General features: G+C 39.3%; 1 protein-coding gene across 2 annotated transcripts in view; it reads right to left on the bottom strand.

Annotated features, from left to right (window-relative positions):
• The window catches only part of TRAPPC9 (trafficking protein particle complex subunit 9), a 334,050-nt gene that overhangs the window by 306,972 nt on the left and 1,415 nt on the right, over positions 1-25,663 (bottom strand). The window contains exons 2-7 of one of the 2 annotated variants that reach the window (XM_067467261.1): positions 21,249-21,849; positions 12,325-12,470; positions 10,919-11,047; positions 8,022-8,048; positions 6,415-6,536; positions 3,573-3,698 (exon numbers count right to left, since the gene is read on the bottom strand). In XM_067467261.1, the coding sequence (XP_067323362.1) occupies positions 3,573-3,698; positions 6,415-6,536; positions 8,022-8,048; positions 10,919-11,047; positions 12,325-12,470; positions 21,249-21,832 (1,134 nt within the window). In that variant the 5' untranslated portion in view covers positions 21,833-21,849. Of the gene's footprint in view, positions 1-3,572; positions 3,699-6,414; positions 6,537-8,021; positions 8,049-10,918; positions 11,048-12,324; positions 12,471-19,097; positions 19,182-21,248; positions 21,850-25,663 lie in introns of those variants that run through there. The other variant, XM_067467262.1, reaches the window with a different exon arrangement.

The raw sequence follows: 25,663 nt of genomic DNA, 5'->3' as shown, positions 1-25,663 counted from the left end.
CAATACGACCCCTAAATCCATGAGACCCATATCCATGGTTTCACTTACTTCAAATTCCTGGCTGATGCCACTGCTAACTACCATCTTTCCTGATATTTGTCTCGGGCAAAGCAGGGTAGAAGGGAGGCACCTCTATTGTCAAGTTCTTCCCTCTCTCCTCCTTCCCTCCCTTCCTCCTTCTGCCTGCCCACTTGTCCATTGGATTTGACGAGACTGTCGCACATCCCTCTCTATCCTTGCAGATTGGGTACTAATCTTAGATAGGCAGAGCTCACACAGTGTGCCCTGTCTCTCATTTAGACAGTCCAACTTCTGCACTTGGGACACCATTCAGAGAGATGACTTCCTTGGTGGTATCCTTGCTTGGCCAAGAGGTGCACTCATCCTGGAAGGAGCCTGTGAAGTGATGTTCCTCCCCCAACAGAGTAAGTAGACAGCACTTCACTTCGCCAGGATCAAGAAGCCTTCATTCCCTACTCCATGCCATTCTTTGTGGCTGAGCTACCCATGTGTATTTCAACTAGATTACTGCAACGCGCTCTACGTGGGGTTGCCTTTGAAGACTGTTCGGAAACTTCAATTAGTCCAACGGGCGGCAGTTAGATTACTCACCGGAACATCATACAGGGAGCATACCACCCCCCTGTTATGTCAGCTCCACTGGCTGCCAATCCAGTTCCGAGCACAATTCAAAGTGCTGGTTTTGACCTACAAAACCCTATACGGCTCCGGCCCAGCATTCCTGTCCGAACGTATCTCCTTTTACGTCCCATCTCGGAGTTTAAGATCTTCTGGGGAGGCCCTGCTCTCGGTCCCGCCTTTATCACAAGTGAGACTGGTGGGGACGAGGGACAGGGCCTTCTCGGTGGTGGCCCCTCGCCTGTGGAATGCGCTCTCCGGGGAAATTAGGTCATCAACATCCCTCCTCTCTTTCAGAAGGAAGCTAAAGACCTGGATATGGTACCAGGCTTTTGGGTAAGCTGGCAGATGGATAAAAGACAATGACGATCAGAGTAGGAAAGGACAATGACAATGCTGGATGGATTATGGATTTATGAATTGCCTAACGTTGACCACAATCTGATTTTATTGCTGCTGTTGTTTTAATTTGACTGTTTTAATTAGTTATAACTGTTGTCGTTATATTGTAAATTGTATATTGCATTTTGTGAATTGTTGGGCATCGAATTGTGCCTTTTGTAAGCCGCCCTGAGTCCCCCCTAGGGGGTTGAGAAGGGCGGGGTAGAAGCACTCCAAATAAATAAATAAATAAATAAGCTAAGCAATACACCTTTGTCACCTTACTCTGTCAGAAAATCTCTCTACATGACTTGACTTCCCACACCTGTACCATCCATCCCCTCACGCCATTGCAACAGGAACAGCAGGTTGCCCACACATGAAGCCTTTGGCCCCTTAACCTGCCAGAAAAAGCAGATCACTCTATGCAGATAGGCTTTCCCCCAGATTTGAAACCCAAGAAGCCAGTTGTACAGAATTTAAGGGTCAAAAAGAAAGAGCTGTTGACACATTTATTTGTAGGCTTATTTTGAAGTTCAAAGCCACTGGACAACTGACAAGGCCATAAACATTAACAACAGCATGTAGTCAAAAAAGAGATGAGAATAAAATGTTTTATATGCAGATCAATAATAGTGTTTGAATGCCACAGTGTTAGGCTTGACCTTCTGATTATTTGCCAGAAGGTGCCTCATCATCAGAAAGAGGATAATTAGAAGATTGTCATGGGTCCCAATATCGGGGTGATGACAGTGGATGAATCAGAATGTCAGGAGCAGACACTGTTGATGGCTGAGGATCCTCTGATGATTATTATTATTTGGCTAGAATCTTTTAGAAGAACATTATAATTGGAAGTTATTTCCTCTTTTATCTCATCAAAAGTGTTGCCATTATTATTATTATTATTATTATATTAATTTTTTCAGAAAGCAGTTAGTTTTTGGTTTTAATTTCTCCATTACAGTTTTAGTACTGCTATTGCATCAGCAATTGTGAATGATTTCCAGCACTGCATTAGGTCCATATTAGGATCTGCATCAACTGCTGATAAAATGCAATAAAATACCAGGTGAGTGTTTGTCTCCATGACAAAACAAAAGATGCCTTGCTCAAGCGGTTAAAGCAATGAGGTTGTACTGGGAGGTAAAAATATAACTCACAGTACAGTATACAGATCCAATATGGTCAGATATACTGTCTAGTATTGATAGGATTTTAAATATCAATTTAAAGCTGTTTTAATATCATTCAAGTCATTGAATCTGAAACTATGTAGGTTTCAGATTCAATAACTTCAAAAACATTAAACAGCTTTAAAATATGGGCCATGAAGCCAAACCCTGAATTTTTCCAAAATGGTTTTGATGTCTGGGTTAAACGTTGGTGCAAATGTGTACACATTGATGGTGACTGTTAAACAGTAGTTTTTCGTAAAGGATAGTTCAGGCTATGATCTGTAGCAACTTCTGCTGTTATATGTTAATTCAAAACATTTTTATGACAGGAGGCAAAACTTTATGACCCACCCTCATAGTTTCCTTGATTTTTCTTTACTTGTAATCTAAGTTTTAAAAAGGGTTTTTTTTTAAAATAAAATGAAAACATAAAAGACAAGTAAGATCATACAAGCCACCTTGGACCTCCCTTTGAGAGACTGTAAGAAAATATAAGAAAAAAACAAGAGTACAAGAGAACATGAAGGCATGAGAATGCCTCATTTTTTCAGTTCTACATACCCTTTCATTTTCTATTAAATACAGCATAGAAGTTTCCATTACACCTATGTCCACTTGTGTTCAGAATTTGCCTTTATATCTGCAATTTTAAATTAATTTTTGGAAACATTCAATTATCAAATTAATTTTAATAAATCCCATTAGTGAATTAATTTTTTAATAAATTCCATCTAATTTGGAGGGGGTATTCTTCAGTATCTCCACCTGCTTTCTCTTGGTGGAGGAAAGGGACAGAAGGTTCTTACTCGGCTGCAACATGAGCAGACAGCCCAGTTGCATCTCTCCCGGAAGAGATAGCGGACAGAGGCTCCTGGTTCAATCAAGACAGGCACAAGCAGACGGGCTTCTCCCACCAGACACAGGGGCTGTTGGGCCAGGCAGAGTCATCTCAACAGAGTAATGGGATGGAGACTCTGTGGGAGCTAGCAACCTGGAGGAAAGTCCCTGAAAGTAGACCTGGTGCTCGAACTCTGGGCATCCAACATCCTTCCCTTTCAGCTGATCCTTGAGTGAGCAAAACTCTGCTCTATGTAGTATTAGATGAGCGGCAGGGGGATATTTTGACTCTGAGCATGAGAATATAGTTATTACCTATGGTTTTGCTCATCTAAGTCAAGTCCTGAAAGGATACAGAAGTTGTAGTGTATTGTCAAACTTTTTTTTTCTTAGAGATTTTTTTTCTGGGTTCCACCGCTTCGCAGTAGAATGCTAGACTAAATATGCCCTTAGTTTGATGGAACAACATTTGTTTTCTTGATATCAAAAACCAACGGGCACACTGTTTCTTTGTATAATGAAAAGAGAATTTTTTACCTGACGAAGGTTAATATAAACAGCATTCTGAAGGAATTCAGAAGCTTCCATGCTTCTTTTCTGGATTGCCAGCACTCTCACTGCCTTCACACAGGCTTCCAACTCAATCACACCAGCGTTCTTGTACTGCAAAATGAGAACATGGGAAAATATTTAGCAGAATTATTTTTAATTATATTACTCTAAAAATAACATAAAACAAAGCCTGTATGCACAGCCTGCAATGGCACAATACTACTCTACAAGTCTGGTTCATTTCAATGGGGAATGGCTAAGAAGGAAAACTTGTTTCTTCACATGGACTATATTTCTGAATCTGTGGAAGTCTTACTCATTGACTTTGTGCCAAATGATATTTCCCTGCCTAACCTCCTTCCTCTGGTGTTATGAGGAGAAGCAGAAGGGGAGAACCATATACCAAAGGAAAGGCATGATATAAGTCTAAGTTCTTTTAAAAAGAATTTTCCAAACAGATTCAGAATTGCATGATTGTTTCTAAAGTGCTAAGAATGACAAGCAGTCCTTTTATTTCATTACAGGATAATGTACTTCACCCTCGGTCACCAAAATAATGGGTAGAATTCTGGTCTAATGATAGGGGCACAGTTTTCATAGGGGTACAACTGAGATGGCTGGGAAGACCTAATCCTGCAATGCTGTAACTTGCAAATCCTTCAAAGCATTTTCTAAACACATTCATAGCCTTAGGTACCACAACAAGCAATAATGTTTGTTTATGTGAATGTCCTCCAGATATCTATGTTTCAGCCCCTCCAACATAAGCTATGAAAGGAGCAGTAGGCTTTGCATACATTTGGAAGGAGCGATGGTTTAGTACAACATCTGAATACTAAACTGTAATTAGTATTTTGTGCAATTACTGGAATTGGTATTTATTACTGCTTATAAAAACCTTGTTCAGAGTTTCATAACCTTGTTCAGAGTTTATTTCCATAAAATATAATTTGATCTGACTGTGATGTCAGACTGAATCGCGGTTAATTTTTTTTAAAAAAATATATGATTCAATATAGCTAGATTATCAAAAATGCAAATTCCAGTATCTATTCACTTTTAAATTGTTGCACTCCAGGCAAGGAAACACCTCTGTACTTAACCACCACACTCTAGTCCAAGTTAAATCAACAAAGTTGTTTGTTAAAGATGATATAAAGAACACTGTAGCAAAATTAGTAAAAACTTCAAAGTCTATATATATAAAATAGTCCACAAGGTTCAAAGTACAAGAGTAATCCAAAATCCCAAAGCAACAAGACATCCAGCACAGGAATACAAGGGAACCAGGAAGTACAAGGCAGTTCGGTGTTCCCTCACTCCTTCAGTGTTCGCTTATTGCAGACTCGCTGTTTTGTGGGTTTTTCCTTCCCCCTGGGAGCTGCCGGGGGGGGGGGGGAGAGGAGGAGGAGGAGGAGGAGAGGGGGAACCAGGCACTGGGCCTTACCCTGGGGGTTGTCTCCGTGCTGGGCCTTGGTGCAGCCTTCTATGGCGGCGGCCTCCTCCTCCTCGCCGCCAGGCTGGGCTGAGGACACAGCACCAAAGACCAGGCCTCAGCCAAACCTGGAAGTGGCATCAACGGCACCCAAGGGGCCTCCAAGGAAGAAGCAGGGAGGAGCGGAGGCAGGAAGGAGGAGAAGGCCACCGCTGAAGAGGGCCAAAGATGGTCACGCCGAGGCCCAGCCTGGAGGCAAGCCCCAGGGTAAGGCCCAGAGCCTGGCTCCCCCTCCCCTCCTCCTCTTCATCCTCCTCAGAGGCCCTGTTGGGCACCACTGACGCCACTGCCAGGCTGGACTTCTGTGGTCGGTGCTGAGGCCTTCACAAGGCCTCCTGCTCCTCCTGCCGCAGTTGCCGCCTCCTCCTCATTGGCCAGCAGCACCTTCTCCTCCTCGTCCTTGTCTTGAAAGAGGGAAAGGGGAGAGAGGAGTGGCCGGAGCATCCCTGCTTCATGGATTTTAACTTATCCTGTGTGGTTCCTGGAATGTAACACCTGCGATAAGTGAGGGAACACTGTATACAATCCAATACAAAAATCCAGGAACAATCCTTCAAATTTGGATGCAAGAAACAGGAGCAAAGACATGGAACTAGAATTCCCTCAGAAAGCTTGACTAGGACTTGGCAAGAGCTGTTGCCTAAATTACCAGTGCTGACCGGACTGGCTGGGAAATTCCCCCAGCCTCTCTAATATACACATGAAATCATGCTTTCTCCCATAACTTCCAGATATGGGTCTCTTCTCTAACAAGGGCTGTGACCTTCAGAGATTCTGTTGAGCAGTATAAAGTTTATGAAAACTGAGTCTCCTATCAGCCAGCTCATTATCATGCAACTGGGGAGATTAATTTCTCTCCATCTGGAATTTTAGCCTCTGAACTAATTTCCTTAGAGAACAACTCTTCTCTGCACCATTTCGGCACCTCTCTGGAATGTGACCTTCACTAACTGCTAGAGACACAGACTGATCATTTTCAGGACTTAAGATCTCATGTTGACTTGCAGACGCAGAGTTCCCATGATGCTTTTCCCCATTTACATTGATATCAGCCACAACCATGGGCTAAACTGCAACACAAATAATAGCACAAACCCAAAATCAGCCATTCTAAGTAAAAGAAAAATCACTATTCTTGGACTCTTGTGCAAGTGTGAGCAGCAATACCCGAAATGACACATTCAAATAATCATCAGTTCATGCAATCACCACTTTATTGTTAGCCTATTACGAGTGTTGCAGACTCTCATCAAAATCCACTAATATAGATACAAAAATATCACTTGATAGGCTTTATTTCACATAAGCCATGAGAGAAAATAGCAACATTACCTTGCTATAATAGGAAATTGCCTCTTTGTATTTCTCAATAATATCTTCAGGGCTAAGACAGTTCTTAGCCCGCCCTATTTCAGTACTGGTATCTGCATTAATTCCATTTGAAGTGAGGGCTCCTACAGCAGAGTGAACCAAGAGATTTCAAATTAATAGTGGCTCCCAAACAATGTCAATAAAGTCAGAATGAAAACAATTGTGCTTCAGGAAGGCCTTTCAGACCTGACCCAATCAGAAATGTTAGCAAGGATGAAAAAAAAATTAAACTGGCATTTAAAATAAAGCATAACAGAAATTGCACAGATTAGAGTGATTCCCTGGACTGGTGAATTCAATCTAAAAAGAAATCTCTTTTTAGTAAAATAAATTGGAAAGAATATACTGCTAAAAGAGAATATTTAATAGAAACAATAAACTGGTGTGAAACTACCAGATTTACTTGAGTGTAATGCACCACTGAATGTAATGTGTACTTCAATTTTGAAGGTGCAAGTTACAAAAGATTAATTTGCCCTTGATTATGATGCACACAACAGCACAGGCATAGCACATCATGGAGGCAGGCAGCACGAATGAGGCAATATAGGAAGCCATGCCCCTCCATCAGGTAAGGCTGCACACAATTCCCAACTGTCTCCATTCACAAGGCCTTGAAAACTGATGGAGGGGTAGATTTGAAAGCCTTGTGAATGAGGCGAGTTGGGAACTGCATGGGACTAAGCGGGGCGGGAGCGAGATCTCGAGATTCTTCCTGGAAGCAGGATTTGTAACTAAGTGGCAGGAATAACTGGGTCATCATTCAGGCTCTCCTCCTCCTCCTCTGGCCACCACTTAGCTGAGGCTGCCACCCCCACAGGGAACAGCCTCTTCGTGCGTGCACACAAACACACACACACACACACCTCCATGATTTGCCTCCAGGGTTTCGGGTTCCTCCTGGCCTTTTTGCACAGGTGAGTTTATGTGCACGATTCTAACGTGCCACCAAATCTAATGTACATCTCAATTTTGGTAATGTAAATTAGTAAAAAAAAAAAGTTGTGCATTAGATAGATTTAAGTAAATATAGTACATAATGCTACACCAAAAAAACCTAATGGCCTTGAAACTATTCACGGTCAAAGCCTAACACAATAAAATACTTTTCAACAAAACTCAAGATGTTAAATGAGATTGCTTGGTCTCAAACAGGGATGGATAGGATGACCTCAACTCATATATAATTGGCAAATGCTATAAATCTACATTTATCAAAACCATAACAGTTAAACAGAGGACTAAATCCAATTATCAATTTACAATAAAATCAAGATACTCAATCAGTTGAATTTGTATTGTTCAGAAATTCCACTGATCCACTGGGTTTATTGTTGTTTTGACTAAAAAATTAGTTTATATCAGATTTTTTTTAAAAAAATAATAATATCTTAAGTCCATTCCTTTGAGGAAAGATTTGAGTAATGGATAAGCCTCAGATCTCCCATTTATTAAGATTATGAGACTAGAGACAAATTCAAACACAAGTCATAGTCACAACATATAGGTGGTGGGACAGTTTTTAAAAATGGTTAAACTGACACAACACATTTATAAAGACAATATACCTGGATCGATAAGAACTTCTTGTGCCCCTAAGGGAAAATCAAAGTGAAAACATTAACCTCCTTCATTGCCAAAGAAATTGAGCCTATTAAATATATTTTACAAAGAGATGCAGCATTCTCAGAAGAAGAAAAACACGAGAACATCATTAATTATGTGGTTATAATAAAAAATAATTACATCATGCAATTAACATAATCTTAGAGATCACTCGACACAAACTATTAACCACTACTATTTTGAATAGACCATGTGGCTTTGCGAAAACTAGTATTTGATACCGCTTAAGGGTAGAAAAAGAACACAATGCATTTAAAACTTCTCTGTCTGGCTACCCAGAGAAGATTCTTTTATGTACTACAGGCTATCAGACAGGAGGCTTCTCTTAACACCTGAGTTACTAGATTCAAATAGAACTTGTAAGTGCAGTGTTTCGGTATATCTCTGTCCCTGACTGCCTTTCAGAAAAATACTACAGTTTGAAATTTGTAATAATGTTCAGGGATGGGAAATTTCAAAATCAGAAGAGGCATCATTCTTTTCCTTGTCTCCAAAAAGTTCTTCTTGTAAGTTCTTTGAAGGCTTTTAAGCAGAGGTTAGATGGCCATCTGTGTAGGATGCTTTGAATGCAAATTTCCTGCTTCTTAGCAAAAAGGGGCAGGACTGGATGGCCCACAAGATCTCTTCCAACTCTATGGTTCTATGATTCTACTCTTAGATGTACACAGAGGCCCACTGTGATGGTTATCCATCAGAGTAAGTCTAAGGCTTTTTGCTGCCTAAGAAAGCAAAGTAGTCCTCCTTCATGTCAGGTGAACAAGACAAACATTCGAATTTTACCTTAAAATAGACAAGCCTTCCACTGCTTCTGAGGGGAGAAATCTATTTTAAGGAATACAGAACAGGGAGTAGTACAAATGCACCTTTTTTCTCAACAGAGAGAAATGGCAAAGGGTCTCAAAACTGACTGGGTGTCTGCTACCACAGGATGTCTTCAACTGGCACTTGAAAAATTTGCTTCTCTCGCTTACTGATATTTCCTGCCTTGTACTCCCATTTTGAATGCTTTGAAGGAGGCTTTTTCTATCTTTAAAAATGTTCAGAAACTTTGGGAAATGCAGAGTGACGTAGTCATGCTAGTGACTAGGGTTAGTTGTGGTGAACATATAACTTCTTGGTGAGAGCTTCAGTGGCTGCCAGTCTGTTTTCAAGAGTAATTTGAATGGTTGCTTATAATTTTTACATTAACAGTGATAACAGCTGTTGGAGCTGAAAACCTTAAGAGAAGGCCTACCCACTGGACAACTGCGATGTATACAAGTTTGAATAAATACTCTTTAATAACTGTAGCTGGTCTAAAATTCTGCCAGCAGGCTACAAACAAGAGCAAGCTAGAAGGGACCTATAGTCGACAAAAAGCTCTTTAGCCATTGAAATATCAGTTTCGAGCCTTAAAGCATGGTTGAGGGATAGATACCTCAGGACAACCTGCTATAACTCATCCCTGTCTAAGCTTAAAGATATGCAGGTAAGGTCCTTTTTGCATCCAAGCAATACCAGTATTCGGCAGGCATGAAACAGGATATCTTTTCAGCAACTACTTCGAAATGCTTGGAAATTACATCTTACCACCATCACTGATTTTTGACATAGCTAGAGGAGGAGCAGGGGAGGGGGAGCCTTTCATATTCATCTGTTTTTAGTCTATCAATTGGTTTTAATCAGTTTACTTATGTCTTTCCTGCTAGCTCCTTTATTAATTTCCCAATAGATCCAGGATCCAAGGCAGGTACTGTTTGTCTAACTGAGCTCTTGCAGGCAGATAATAATAATAATAATAATAATAATAATAATAATAATAACTTTATTTTTATACACCACTACCATCTCCCCAAGGGAACTTGGGGCAGCCTACAAAGGGACAAGCCCAAAGATTACAAATAAAACAAACACATTAAAATAAAATCAGCAGCAGCAATCAAATAAAAACATATCTCAAAGCAATGTCATAAAAACCGTATCATGGCAGAGACAAAATCGAGGCTGGGTTCGGGCTCAAAGTAAGTGCACTGCTTCCTAAATAGAGCCGAGGGAAACTGCAAAAATACAAAAAGTCCAGGCTAGATGGGTACTACCCTTAGATGTAATGTCAAGGTTACCAGAAAGAGGGCCAAACTAACGTGCAGGAACTTAGGTGAGGTCAGGCCAATTCTCTGGTGAACTGTCTAGTCAAAGCACAGCAGAACATCCAAGTTTTTGAAGTCCTTGCAGAAAATGGACAAAGTGGGTGCCTGTCTGATCTCCCTAGGGAGAGAGTTCCAGAGCCAGGGGGCCACCACCGAGAAGGCCCTCTCCCTTGTCCCCACCAATCACGCTTGAGACAGCGGCGGAAGTGAGAGAAGATCCTCCCCAGATGATCTTAGGGTGTGTGCTGGTTCGTAGGGGAAGATGTGATTGTGAAGATAGGCACGTCCCAAATCATTTAGGGCTTTGTAGGTGATAACCTGCACCTTGAATTGGGACCGGAAACTTGTTGGTAGCCAGTGGAGCTGTTTAAACAGGGGAGGGGGGGTTGACTTCTCCCTGTAACTAGCTCCCGTTAGTAACCTGTCCGTTGATCTTTGGACTAACTGCAGTTTCCGGGCCGTCTTCAAAGGCAGCCCCATATAGAGTGTGTTACAGTAATCAGTGTGTTACAGTAATCAAGCCATCGTTGCTTTTATCGCTCTGTGTGTGAGGTTACACTTCAGTTTGAATTTTTATTTTCTTTCTTTTAGCAATTTCATCAATATTCTGTTTCACTGAAGCTGGACTTTAGAAGCTGAAATCTGTCACCAAATATTTAAGAATAAGTGTATGAGGGAGACAATTAGTCACATAAAGCAAACATCCTGCTCACCTGGTCTGTGCCTATTAGCTGCCTCTGTCGGAGCTGAGCTGCCTTGTGCTCTGCGTGCACCCACTTTACCTCCTGTCCCTCCAGGATAGTGGTAGATAACAGAAGCTGAACATAATCCTTCAAGAGCAGCTAGAGATGAAAACGAGATATCAAATTGCAGTAATACTACAGTCTAAATAACTTTAAATGTGTATGAGACATGTAAGTGGCCCTGAGTACAGATAATGAAAAGCACTAGTAGTAATCCAATCTTAATATCAGTCATGAAGAGGAGATAACATCAAGTGAAATTCCTACTTAAAGTGAATGGTTTTTTTTTAAAAAAAATGGTAAAGATTCTCCAGCACATTAACAATATAATTCATAAACTCAGCTGCTATAAAGTTATGTAATACCAGCTCTCCTGCCGACAAAACAAAAGCAATAATGTCAGTGCTAATCCATTTAGGTACCCCATATTTCACAAATAAAAATAATAAATAAAAAATAATGTGGAGCCTGGAGGCAGGTGTGCCTTGGTGTCTTCATTTTTAGACCTACTCCTGGGGTGTTTTGAAGTGCTTATTCAGAAAATTGCATGGGATATGTTAGAAAATGTAAGAAATCAGTTAGTGAGTGTGTTAACTGTAAAATGCAAAGCATGAAGCCATATCTGGGGAGCTAGCTGAGCCTGGGAGTTTTGGCAACAGTTGCTTGAGCTGTGCAGGTGCTTGCACAGAGAGAGACAGTTCTTGACATTTCTTGACGCTGAAAGACCATTTGAATCTCTCAAAAGAACATTGTGTGAGTCAATGCAACTGTTCACATGATTGTAAATATGTTGCTCTGCATTATGAAGAGTAAACTTCTTGTTCTTTATTGATCATACGTGTGGCATATTCTCTTTTTCTGGCAAAACACTGTGTGGCCTGATAAAATGTGAACTACGCATGATTTTCATTACGCCAACAGGATAGACTACATCAGCTCTAGATTATTAAATATAGTTTTCTGTGGCGAACAGATGGGTGACTACTGGATGGCATACGTTCTGTATCAGAAGCTAGAGCTGATGTGGTCTATCCAATGCAATTTTCTGCATCAGCACCCCAAATAACCAAACAGAATCTAAAGTTGACCATAAAGTGATTCACAATCCTTTTGGTACTAATGTTGGAGAGTGGTCCCTGGTCAAAAATAGGCTGGGAACCACTGATCTAATCAAAAGCAGAAGAAAATAAACAAATCCTAATAAAGCAATGTACATATAACTGTAGATCTTTATATCATTAATATGACTTAAACTATTAATGTTCTTCCTAAACTTTTAGCAAGTAAACAATATAAAGACACCAAGAATGTAATTAAAGACGCAGACAATATATAGACACCCAAAATGCTATGATTATATTATAAATCATTCTTACCTCCAAGCCACAAAAAGTCATTTACAGAACGGAGGAGCTCCACAGCCATGTGATAATGCACAAGAGAGTCCTGCAACATTCCAGCCTGGAGACATAGGTCACCAACATGCTTTCGCATACGACCCTGGCAACGCTTCTTATAATGTCTGGAACATAAAAGACACACCACAGTATTAGTTTAATTTAATCCATATTGCAGTAAATGTGTTTATTTAACAATTCTTTTTTCCATTTACCCGTCACTGAATAGTCATTATTTCTTATCAATGACCAGTTCCAGCTTCCAATAAACACACTGTAACAGGCAAAATAAAAGCAAAGATAGCCAATTTCATAATTTTTAAAGCTGAAATTACACATTTGGAAATGAACACAAATGCTATATATGTTTGTATTGTGAAAAGATCTATCAGTATAACAGATCTTGCATGTTGATCAACTCGATCAAATAACTCTGCTTATCCTCTGATCTATTCACTATCTCTGCATTTTATATTCTCTCTCTTTTTAAAAGGCACTACCTTATCTGTCATCATAGCAAGCCTTAGTAAGCAGTGATATTGTAGTAGTTAGCTCTTTTGGGGAATTAGTTCCTTGAAGCTAATTCCCCATATCAATGGCTAATTCCCCATATCAATGGCAAACTTCTATGAGAGTAAAACTCCACATCCACTGCATACTCTTTGAGCAATTGTAGTTTAATATTACTTTCCCAAAATGCTTGGGAACAGAAGTGTTTATATTTCAGATTTGTATCAGAAAGCAAAGGTTTCACCATTTCAGCCAGTCATATAGACATTTTTGGATTTTAGTGTACAGGTATTCCAGGTTTCTGGATAGACATATTCAACCTGAAATTAACAGGTTGTTTCATAATCTGTTGAAAGTTGCTGGTAACACCTGCAGTTTGCAGATGTAGCTTAAATTTACTGCTGTTAACTGCCACGAAGTGGGGCTGACAGATGACAAGTCTATAAACAAGACATAATCACAAGATATTATAGATCTTGCAAAGCAAGCGATGTCAGCTTCTTAATTGATTCTGTTCAGCTTTAATGTGTTCTTGGTCTTTTCCTACTGTCTCCCACTTGGCCAGAACTATAATTGTTTCTAATGAGTTGTGATGTCTCATGATCTGGCCAAAGTACGATAATTTTCATCCCTGAAATGACCAAAGTACCATAGCCTCAATCTGGCCATTTTGGATTCTAGAGAAAATGCAGATTTGCTTTAGGGCCCATTTACTGGTCATGTTGCCAGAATTTCATCAGCACACATTTCTAATGAGCTGATTCACTTCCTGTCAGCCTTCTTCATCCTCCTATTGATTTGGAAATGGTAATATTTCCAGGTTGTAAACTGAATGAAACATAATTAAAGTAATTTAGTTTAATTTAAGTCCACAGATTATACATGAAAATAAGTTACATTTTAGAAATGCAAGGTATTTAAGATCGTTATTTCTGAGATTTGAATGTTTGAAGAAGTCAAAATGAGAAGCTAACTTTTTAAAAATCCTAAAGATCTTGCAAGCATACATTTTTAATTCCTAGTTAACGAGCTGTCATTAAAACAAAGGCACTGCATAAAATTCGGCTTTTATTGCAAACTCTTCACAGTTACAATTCTTTATTTAAAATAAAATGGACAGCCTCTGTCTCAGGTTCAAATGGGTGATCAAGAATGCCCAATACACAAAATGTAAGAAAGGAGTTTCCTGTAATACTAGAACACTGATAAAGCTTTCATACAGAGAGCAAAATGAAATAACAGAAATAGAACATGTTCAGTTTGTAGCTCTGTTTTTGCATTTATCTTGACTAGTGTAAAGACAAAACAAAAGAGATGATCATATAGTTTTTAATATGCTACTTTAAGGTCTAAATCCAATTTATTATGAGGAAAGTGAAAATCTCTATTAGTTTAACACTACTTTGGTTTTTATGTAACCAAAAATAGAAACCACTGCTCACAATCTGTGTATTATACTCAAAAACATTTTATATAACAATACATATCACCATCCTAAGTCATCCAGAAGAACCGTTTCAAGCAGTTAGAGGCCTTTTTTACTCTGTCCCACAAGATAATAACACAGACAACTCAACAACTCACTGTGAAAAACTTGCAGTTATAATGAAGCCAGTGTTATAAGTATATTATAATACCATGATATATTTGAGAGACCCTCTGAGATTTCAATATCAAGCAATTCAGGAGATAATTTAAAAGAAAAATAAACAATATGTTAAAATGCAAGCATCTGCCCATAATCAAATGAAGCATGTGGTTAGCTAGGATTTTTTTGAAGACTGTCAACTTATTTTTCTTTAAACAGCGAGCAATGCTATTTACAAGTGGTCAACAGAGTCATCTCAGCACAATGTGTTTCTGGAGTGATGGCTTCTAGAGCAGTGGTTCTCAACCTGTGGGTCCCCAGATGTTTTTGCCTTCAACTCCCAGAAATCCTAACAGCTGGTGAACTCACTGGGATATCTGGGAATTGTAGGCTAAAACACCTGGGGACCCACGTTGAGAACCACTGTTCTAGAGGGATAGAAAAAGAGGTAGGCACAGCTCCATCATGCTGGCTCAACAACTTATGAAAGGCCCTCCATCCATTCCAGTTGCCACTGCCCTCACCTAAGGAGAGAACAGCAGCCAATGCCATCCCCTTTCCTTGTGTGTTCCATATTTTTTTCAGATTGTAAGCCTGAGAACAAGCAACTTGTCAAACTAACAATTGTAAACGTCTTATGAAAATTGCCATGTATACTGATGGCACTACAGATAATGATGGAGGTGATGATGGCAGAGGATGCAGATGAGAGGACCTCACAGAAACTAACTTCCTTTCCTCTGATGGTCACATGCATGCTCATCGCAATATTAACTAATTCTTACTTTTTAATTATTTCTGTCCCACCTTTCTCTTTATGAAGGACCCAAGGCAACTAAAGAACTAGGCAGAAATAATATGGCTTTCTTAATGTTGATCATACTCTTTCTGTTGCAATAGACCACTACCAATGTGGCATTTGCTTGTTTTGTCAGCAATGTCTACACACTAAGAGGTTTAGTCACTCTTTCAGAAATCACAAGTACACAGTGAATCATGTATCAACGACAATCCAGACCATCTGGTGTATTTTATCTTCTACCCATGCTTAAATATTTGCATCAGGCGAACATCAAGGTACCTTAGATCAAAAATTATTGAATATAAAAGCAAGCTGAGGAATAATAATTTGAATACTACATTCTTTGAACATTTCACAACATGTGATTCATGTTATTCCTTGAGGTTTTTTTTGGCATTTAACAAATTCAGCTTCATCTGTTTGAACATATTTCTTTGCAAAATTGCTGCCTTCAAAAAGAATTCTTCTGGACACACACACACACACACACACACATGTATTCATAAACCCACACAAATAAATCCACTGCATTTAATGATTTAAATGCCAACTTGGTCTATTAGTGTATTTATATTTTTTTATTCATTTTTATAATGACTACGATATACACTAGGAATCTTTCTCGGTCTACTTCCACTTACTTTGTAGATGGCTGTCCTTATGTTGTTCATCTTTTTAAAAATGTCCTACAATATTTGAGTTGTTTTGTTAGTTAGTCAGGTTAAAATCTAGCAGGTCTGTCTTCAAGCCACTTGATGTTTTTTGCTTGCTCTCTATATAAGTGGACCTGCCTACACTCTATACAAATGGACCTGCTCTTTCAATAATTGAAATTGGTTGCATTTATGAAGAGGTAAGTTTGATTCATTGCTATTTGCTATCTAGCTTTTGTGGCTTTTAAAACTATATTGATATGAATAATTTATACATTACGCAGAATCGCGGGATTAATCTGTGACCATTGGGTTTACTTTTGAAAATAGGAGCTGTGTTGGCACAATGGGTTGAACCCTTGTGCCAGCTGAACTGCTGACCGAAAGGTCGGCGGTTCGAACCTGCAAGACAGAGTGAGCTCCTGCCTCTCAGCTCCAGCTTCCCATGGAGGGACATGAAAGAAGCTTCCCACAGGATGATAACACATCCGGGCATCCCCTAGGCAACGTCTCTGCAGACAGCCAATTCCCTCACACCAGAAGTGACTTGCAGTTTCACAAGTCACTTCTGAAATGATAAAAAAATTGAAAATTTCATTCTCATCAAATTACTAAAATTCATTGAAATACTGGGTTGCTGTGAGTTTTCTGGGCTGTATGGCCATGTTCCAGAAGCATTCTCTCCTGATGTTTCACATCTATGGCAGGCATCCTCAGATGTTGTGAGGTCTGTTTCATTGAAATAGTTCCACATTCTCAAGTCACTAGTAGATCTTTGTTTTCAATAGTACACAATTCTTCAATTTTATTTTGTTTTCGTATTCACATACAGGATTAAATATTTAAATGGAATATTTACTTGTAGTTACATTATTTCATATTAAAGGAATTCAATATTTTATTTTGAATTAACTGTGTTTATTGAAGATGCCATTGTTTCATATACACATTTGTACATTGTTTTATATTTAATTGTAATATTTTGCTATATGCTATTATTTTCTGCATGAGCCCCTGCTGGCACAGTGGGTTACATCACTGAGCTGCTGAACCTGCTGATCAAAAGGTTGGTGGTTCAAATCCGGGGAGCGGAGTGAGCTCCCTCTGTTAGCCTCCGCTTCTGCCAACCTAGCAGTTTGAAAACATGCAAATGTGAGAATATAAAAAAGGAACCGCTCTGACGGGAAGATAATGGCGCTCCATGCAGTCATGCCGGCCACTTGATCTTGGAGGTTTCTGTGGACAACACCAGCTCTTTGGTTTAGAAATGGAGATGAGAACCACTCCCCAGGGCCGAACACGACTGGACTTAATACCAAAGGAAACCCTTTACCTTTACCTTTGATTATTTTCTGTATATTTTATATTTCTTACAGTATTGATTAATTATCTGTTTGGAGTCCTGCCCCTGAGGACAACTCCTCCTTTGTTTGTTTTGAGAACCTCTCTTATTTTTTGTTTCGCTTTTCACCTTTGTTGGTCATATTCAGAAGATAACAAGAACTCCCTGATTTGAACTTTTCCAATTTTTCGTGTAACTGAAAAAAATAGAGAAATTAACTGAACTGATGAGGGGCCAGTTCTAAACAGTTTTTCCTCTCTGTGAACAGGAGTTTCCCATCCATTAAATTCCCTTTGAATTTCAGTTCAAAATGGTTGCTTAGAAGAACAACCACTTGTTTTACATTTCCCTCCTCATCTCTTTTTACTTTTGTTTCATAGTTTTTGAACCGTAGAACTTAGAAATCTTGTTTGTCTGAGGAGTAGGAGACAAAAGTAATAATAACATATCTAATATCATAATATACTTCAGGAACCATGGGCTGCCACAAATGTCTTTGGCTAAAGACAAGGCATCCTCTAAACTGAAGGTAGAAGATGTCAATGTGGATAGGTAGAAACAGAAAATGAATTAATAGAATAGTTATCAGCCAGTATTTGAAAATGACAAAAAGACCACCCAATCTGAACAAAGATTGAGTCCCCTTTGGGGTGAGTCCCCGTGAGTCCTCTTTGGGGTGCAAAATGTGGGGTATAATAAAGTAAATAAAATAAATGAAAAATAGAAAGGCAGGCATAAGATGGGGAGGCCATTTGTTCAGGAAAAGAAACAGAATTGCAACAACAAATTACATCATTTAGGACCACAGGGCAATCAAACAAGAAGCATTTCTAGACATTTAAAGCCAAATAAGAAAGCAGTGAGACGCGGGGTTTGCAATTCCAGCATCATGGCAAGGCAGGAACCAGAATGGGAAACAACCTTTGGATCATGGTTTCACATTCTGGTTTTCATGGAGACCATAGTTTGCATAAATCTTCATTTCCCAGTTGTAAGACAAGAGTAAATTGCAGATCTTTACAAAAAGAAAGATAACCTGTTAATGGATGATTGTGTAGACTCATTCACATGGTTTGCATTAGATCAAAACAAGCCCACTGTAACATACACTTTGTAATATGAAGTTAAAATAAATCCTGTATTTTTAATGGTTGCTTCTAAATCTCGACTCTTCTTTCCAAACACAGAAAAGTTAAAATACATCAGACTCTTAGGATCATTTATAATGATGAGAGGTGGATTTTTAAATATAGCCTTCATTTGTAATTGCAAGATAATTGCATCACAAACAAACCACTGGCAATTATCAGCTCTTGAAAGCTAAACAAGCAAACAACATGCAAAATGAGTTGGCAAAGGTGTTCATGTAAATTGTTACAAAATATATATTTCACGAAGTTCAGATGACATGCTCGCTACAATTACTTCTAATTGTAACATCCCTCAGACTTCTAAAAATCAACAACAATTATGTTTCATAGCATAAAAAACTCAAAGTTTTAAAACTGAACAGATTAGTGCCTAACATAACTGTTCTGTTTTAAACAAAAGAGAACAAACACAAAATAGCAAGTTCTGGAAGCCAGCAGCTTCATTGTTTTATTACTATTTGACTTACTCCTTCCCTGCTGCTCAAAATGGCAAATAATAACAGCAGTAATAATAAAAGTGGCAGCACTGTCAGAAAAAAATGGCAAATGCCAGAGAAACTACTGTAGAAGTCCAGGCAAAAACAGTTAATTGCTATCTTAAATAAAAACACAAAAAGCAACACCATATTAGGCAGTGGAGGCAAAATAAGAAGGCAGCACACAGAAACTAACTAGCTTTGAAGATACAACATGATCAAAAGCCTACCTTTTGAGACCCAAAAACACACTCACAGGGCAGTATGGGAGGGAAAAAGAAACAAACAAGGAAGGAACAAAACAAAAATTAGAAACATACAAGATTAGGAAAAAATTAAGCAGCTACCTATAGGCAGAGCTACCGAAGCAGTTTACTTCATATAGTTTACTTAGCAAAAAAATGCTTTAAGATGTACCATGAGTATTATTGATCAGAAGAACAAGTGGCTGTTTATTGATTGTTTGTTAATATGTTGACAGAAAGTCACAATCTCACATTTTCAAGTTTGTGTTAAACTATATGGGAGTTGTGCTATTGGTAATCTACAAACTGAAACCTATAGCTTAATATATCAACAACCCCTTGGGTTTTGACAAGATTTGTCAGCACATATTTTTTAGAAAAGAACTTACAATGTGCTCTTGCTATTATTGCAAAAGAACACAAGACACAAGTTTGAAAGAAGATAGGCTGGAAAAGTCATACATACAAGTACAGAATGCAGATGGTTCAGTGCAAGAGACATTATAACTTCCCTACCTATGCTGCCTTCAGAATATCGTGAGAATGGTGCGATAATAAATAACTTAAACAATATTTTAACACCTAATTAGCATATGAATGTCCTATTGCTTTATGACAGAAATAATATTAAGAGTGATCAACTACCAGATACTCTCAGGCTGTTCAATCTAGTCTATAAGTACTACAACAGGGTTTAGTTGAGGATACCAATCCATTTCGTTCAGGTAACAGATAGTCTTCCTATTAATTTCCAAGACTAGTCAACTTCAAACATAGGCAAAACAAAGGGAAAGGTTTCAGCACCATGGACAGTGGGTGGGTTTCAAGAAGTTCTGAAGAATGGGTTGTTCTAGCAAAGAAAAATATATAGTTTTCTTTTCCTAAACTGCTCACAATCACACTGTTTCCAGTACAAACCGCTTCAGAAATGTTATTTATTTATTTATTTATTTATTTATTTATTTACTGTCTTTATATACCGCTTTTCTCACCCCTGGGGGGACTCAAAGTGGTTTACAACAAAGAATGGCAAAACTCAATGCCGCACATACATAAAAACCAAATGATAAATCTAAACAAAACATATAACTATGCATAAATTCAATAAGAAAAAGATAAAAATTAAAACCACCTAATAAAAACATTAAAAACACATGATCCAAACTCATAGACCGGACCATTTCAAATGTTGATTGCACATGTTCCATATTTACTTCTTGGACTGCATTACTTTATTAGTCAAAAGTTTGGTCCCATAACCATGTCTTTGTTCTCTTTCTAAAGGCCAGGACGAAGGGCACTGATCTAATCTCACTGGGGAGAGAGTTCCGGAGCTGAGGAGCCACCACTGAGAAGGCGCTATCTCTCGTCCCCACTAACCGCACTTGTGAGGGAGGTGGGACCAAGAGTAGGGCCTCCCCAGAAGGTCTTAACTTCCCTCTGTTTCAAAAGCAGGTCAATTTGAACACGAAAGACGGGTGATCTGAGGTTCCCGTTAAACACAAACCTGTTGCTGCAGGATTCCTTAGCAAACACTGATATTTAATCAGACACAACAATTGATCACGATTCATATAGCTTTCAAATGCTGACTTAAAACCTAATGACCTCAAGAGTTTCATGACAAAACATCTTTTCTAAAGCTCCAAATGTAGCACTTTTGGGATGTTGGCACCAACCAGTTTGAGGTGAGTCCTCCTACTTCCCTCATGATCAATATATCACAGTCCAAGACATTTGCCTAAGTTCCTTGACACTCTGGCAAGATTGTAAAAAGGGATAAGGAACAAAAGTTTATATCAGTTCTGTTATATGTGCTTTTTTTCTGGGTCCAAAGAAGGGGACTATTGTTGCAACCAAATATGATCATAATATTTATAGTTAAACACTATTCAGTAACAAAAATGCTGTCAAAACATATTTATCAGCCTTTTAATCCATTTTTAAATACAATACCAGTTCAATGGCAATGCTAATAAGCTTGAGTGAATGACAACAATCTATGCTATAATTATTTTCAAAATAGCAATTCAGTCTCAAGGAGCAATCTTTCTACAACTGTGCCAATTAGTCTATAGTTAGCCATAAAAAGGGCACACCTTTAAAAAGATCCTATCTGTAAATTAAGCTACTTACCTACTATCTGTATCCAGGCCTACAAAATCCTTCTTTTCGAAAGGAACACACAAGAGGGGAATCTTATCTCCTGATTTATCTGTAGCTCTGTCAAGACGTTTGGATTCTAACACAATGAAGAGAGACTCAATGAAGTCCTCAATTCTCTTTTCCACATTTTCACATTCATCATAACTAGGATAGAATGCCACATCTGTACGAGGCTGCTCTGCAATTTCTCCCTGAAGCCCGAAGACAAACAGACGGGAATCATAAAGTGTGGAGCCATATATTTCCTTCTGTAGGTGGAATTTTTCAAAGGTCTGAGGCCAGTCCTTTCCAGAGGAACAGTCTGTGATGGTTATGAGCCCCACAACTTTACGATGTGTCTGAAAATCCCCCCATTCATTGTTCTCTGGAGGATAATGATGTCTGTATCGGATGTAAAGCACACGCTGAGAGTCACGGACATTGATCTGACTCACTGTCGAGATCCGTTTGTAGATCTTAAAAAAGCTCTCTTCAGGAACAATTCCAACTGGTTGGACTACAACTAGCAGAGTCTGATGGTCCTCTGCACACTGCATATAGTCAGGGACACTCATTTTGTATCAGGTATGTGCTAGAAAAAAGAAAATAAAATCAATCATTTCAATATTCCTATGCAAATGAGAATAATTTTAAATGTGAACCACAAAATGTGTTTCTTTTCACACTTTTATTTTTCATCAACAAGGTTTTATTAAATGCTTATGTTCCAGGCAGGACCTCACATCATGTTTTCCCGAACTCTTTGCCCATTAGTTTGTTAGTTGTTCATTTCTTTCAATTACTTAGATGATACTGTCATACTCCAGAGCAGATCCATCTCTGATGTTAAACACCACACCAGCTGGGTAAAATCAGCAAGTGGTTTATTTAGGAATATATGTAGCCAAAGCAATAAAAAGTAATCCACAGTAAAAAGTAATTCAATTGATACAAAGGAAGACAGAAACAAAGAGTCCATGGATAGCCATGAAACCAGGCACTTGAATCCATGAACAATACAGAAGCATATTGCATAGGTTGATCATGGGCTAGGCTGCCCTTGGTGCTGGGAACCTAGTGTTAATCCAGTGTTGCATCAACTAAAGCAATCGTCCCTCACAAATAATTTATAAACCCTTCCCTGGCTCCAAAACTGCTAGGAACTGATTTTTTCTCAGTTTCAGTTTGCTATCAAACATCTACTGAATTCTAGCTGAGCGTCTTGATTGCTGCACAGATTGTCTCTGTTTACTTAAACTTCTTTTCCTATTCGAGGTCTCACTCTCCTCATTAACTCCTGCACCTGGTACCTCAGAATCAACTTCATTCTCAGATAATTGACCAGGGAACTGCGGGAAAAGGCCTTTCCCAAGCCCGGGACCTTGAGAATCCTCTTGCAGCAACTCAGGCTTCTCTGGTCTCTCTTTTAAACTCCATTCAGGCCCTTGCAGCAATTCAGGCCTCTCTGTCCTCTCATCCCCAGACCCTGGCCCAGAAGTCTACTCTTATGTAATAAAGAAAATAGGACATTCATTGTGCAAGGACCTGTAGTCTACTCGTCTATACTAAAGACACAAGAACTATTTCTACTCACGTGAAGATTTTTTTTCATCCTTCAAAAAAAAGAACAAATTATTTCTGTTTACTGTGAATGTAACAACCCTATGTTTTATTGACATTTGTATTTATATGTATACATTGAGTTCATTTAGATTTGCATTACTGCAAATTACTAATTGCAGTAATTTGTATTACTGTAATTAGTGGATTTTGGTCTCTTCAGTTCCAAGAGAACCCATTTTCTTTCCAGGAGCCAAATCAACATCCCCATTCCCATCAGGAGCCATCAACATGAACATCATCCCCATTCCCATCATGAATATCAACATGAACATCAGGCATAATACATAATACATGAAATAAAAGGCATGCTTATCAAATTCACAGATGGCATCAAGTTAGGAGGAATAGCTAACACCCCAGAGGACAGGGTCAGAAGCCAAAATGACCTTAACAGATTAGAGAGCTGGGCCAGAACAAAAAAAAAAATGAATTTCAGTAGGAAGAACTGTATTGTGCTACATTTTGGCAATAAAAAAAACGTACAGATATAGGATGGATGACACCTGGCTTGGAAACAGTCTGTGTGAAAAGGATCTAGCAGTCTTAGTAGGCTATAAGCTGAATAAGAGTCAACAGTGTAAATGGGACAGCTAGTAAAGTCAATGTGATTCTAGGCTGCATCAATAGGAGCACAGTATCTAGAGCAGTGGTTCTCAACGTTCCTAATGCCACGGTCCCTTAATTATTTTCATTGCTACTTCATAATTGTAATTTTGCTACTTTTATGAATCTTATGTAAATATCTGATATGCAGGATGCATTCTCATTCACTGGACCAAATTTGGCACAAATACCCAATATGCCCAACTTTGAATACTGGTGGGATTGGGAATGGGAGGATTGATTTTGTCATTTTGGAGTTGTAGGTGCTGGGATTTATAGTTCACCTACATTCAAAGAGCACTCTGAACTCTACCAACGATGGAATTGGACCAAACTTGGCACACAGAACTCCCATGACCAACAGAAAATACTGGAAGGGTTTGTGGGCATTGACCTTGAGTTTGGGAGTTGTAGTTCACCTACATCCAGAGAGCACTGTGGAATCAAACAATGATGGATCTGGATCAAACTTGGCACTAATATTCAGTATGTCCCAATATGAACACTGGTGAAGTTCGGGAAAATAGACCTTGACATTTGGGAGTTGTAGTTGCTGCGATTTATAGTTCACCTACAACCAAAGAGCATCCTGGAGCCCACCAACGATAGAATTAGGCCAAACTTCTCACACAGAACCCCCATGACCAACAGGAAATACTGTTTGTGGTGGTCTTTGGCGACCCCTCTGACACCCCCTCACGACCCCTCTAGGGGTCCCGACCCCCAGGTTGAGAACCACTGATCTAGAGCTTTTGTGTTTTATATCAACCAATACATGCTTTAAAAATCTATTAAAAGACTATAACCCCTTTCTTTACTATTGACTCCTCCAAAATATCTTAGGGCGCGTCTACACTGTGCAATCAACGCAGGTTGACACCACTTTAACTGCTGTGATTGTTCTGTCGCCGCTGGACCTGAACTGAAGTGCCTTTAAGAGAGGATGTATGGCTTGGATCCAGCAGGAAGCCAGGGGGCCCGAAAAGAAGCCTTTAGAGAAATTTCCCCTATTAAACAGTCTTTATGAGGCTTGAGCTTAAATATAACAGTCTTTTATTGATGAAGAAACAAGAATTGACATCGTTTTAACTCAATGCTTTTGAATCACGGGAGCTATAGTTTTAGAAGCCACCAACACTCAAAGCTATCAATCTTGTAAGAACTACATCTTCTATTATCACTGTTCTGGAACAGGTGTTCCAGGAGCTCCAATTTTATTTGCTTTGAATTAAATGTTGGTTTGCAATCCCAGGCTTGCTGCTTTGGCTGTATTCATAGGGCAAGCCACCTGTCAATTATACTTAGGACCCCTGGTCCCGCCCCCCTCTGGTTTTTTGGAGGGAAGGAGCCATTTTTCAGCTAGTCTCAGCAAATGAAGTCAATGCAGAGGATGTATACAGACATCCTCCTATGCAAAGGCTTCGTCCCTTAAGACTTTCTGGGGGAGAACAATCTTGAGAGCCTCTGAAGATTCCCAAAGGTTCTGGGGAAACAGCCTTACAGCCCTGATCATGGGAGATGTATTATTATTATTATTATTATAACTTTATTTGTACCCCGCTAGCATCTCCCGAAGGATTCGATGCGGCTTACAACAGGCCGAAGCCCAAAACAATACAGCAATACAATACCTAGCAAATAAAACAGTCAAGCAAAAAACAACAATAGCAACACAACAAGACATTATTAAAAACTGAGTCGGCCGGAGTAGGAGTACAGGATTAAAAGTGCTGATGTATCGGAGGGGTGTGGGATTATAATATAAGTGCGGTGTGCAGTGTACGGTGATCTTGGTAACTAAAGTGCTTCTGGGATTTGGTCCTGGGAGATTCCTAATCTGAAAAGGCACATTGGAACAGCCAGGTTTTCAAATTCTTTCTGAAGACTGCCAGTGTAGGGGCTTGTCTGAGGTCTTTCGGGAGGGTGTTTCAGAGGCGGGGGGCCACCACGGAGAAGGCCCTGTCTCGCGTCCCCACCAAGCGCACTTGTGACGCGGGCGGGATCACGAGCAGGGCCTCTCCAGATGACCAGAGTGAGCGTGTGGGTTCGTAGACAGCGATGCGGTCACGCAGGTAGGATGGTCCCAAACCTTTCAGGGCTTTGTAGGTCAGCACCTGCACCTTAAATTGGGCTTGGAAAAGAAACGGCAGCCAGTGGAGCTCCTTAAACAGGAAGGTTGA

This window comes from Anolis sagrei, chromosome 4 (assembly GCF_037176765.1).
Source record: "Anolis sagrei isolate rAnoSag1 chromosome 4, rAnoSag1.mat, whole genome shotgun sequence".
Lineage (NCBI taxonomy): Eukaryota > Metazoa > Chordata > Lepidosauria > Squamata > Dactyloidae > Anolis > Anolis sagrei.
This window is presented reverse-complemented; position numbering and strand designations above follow the sequence as displayed.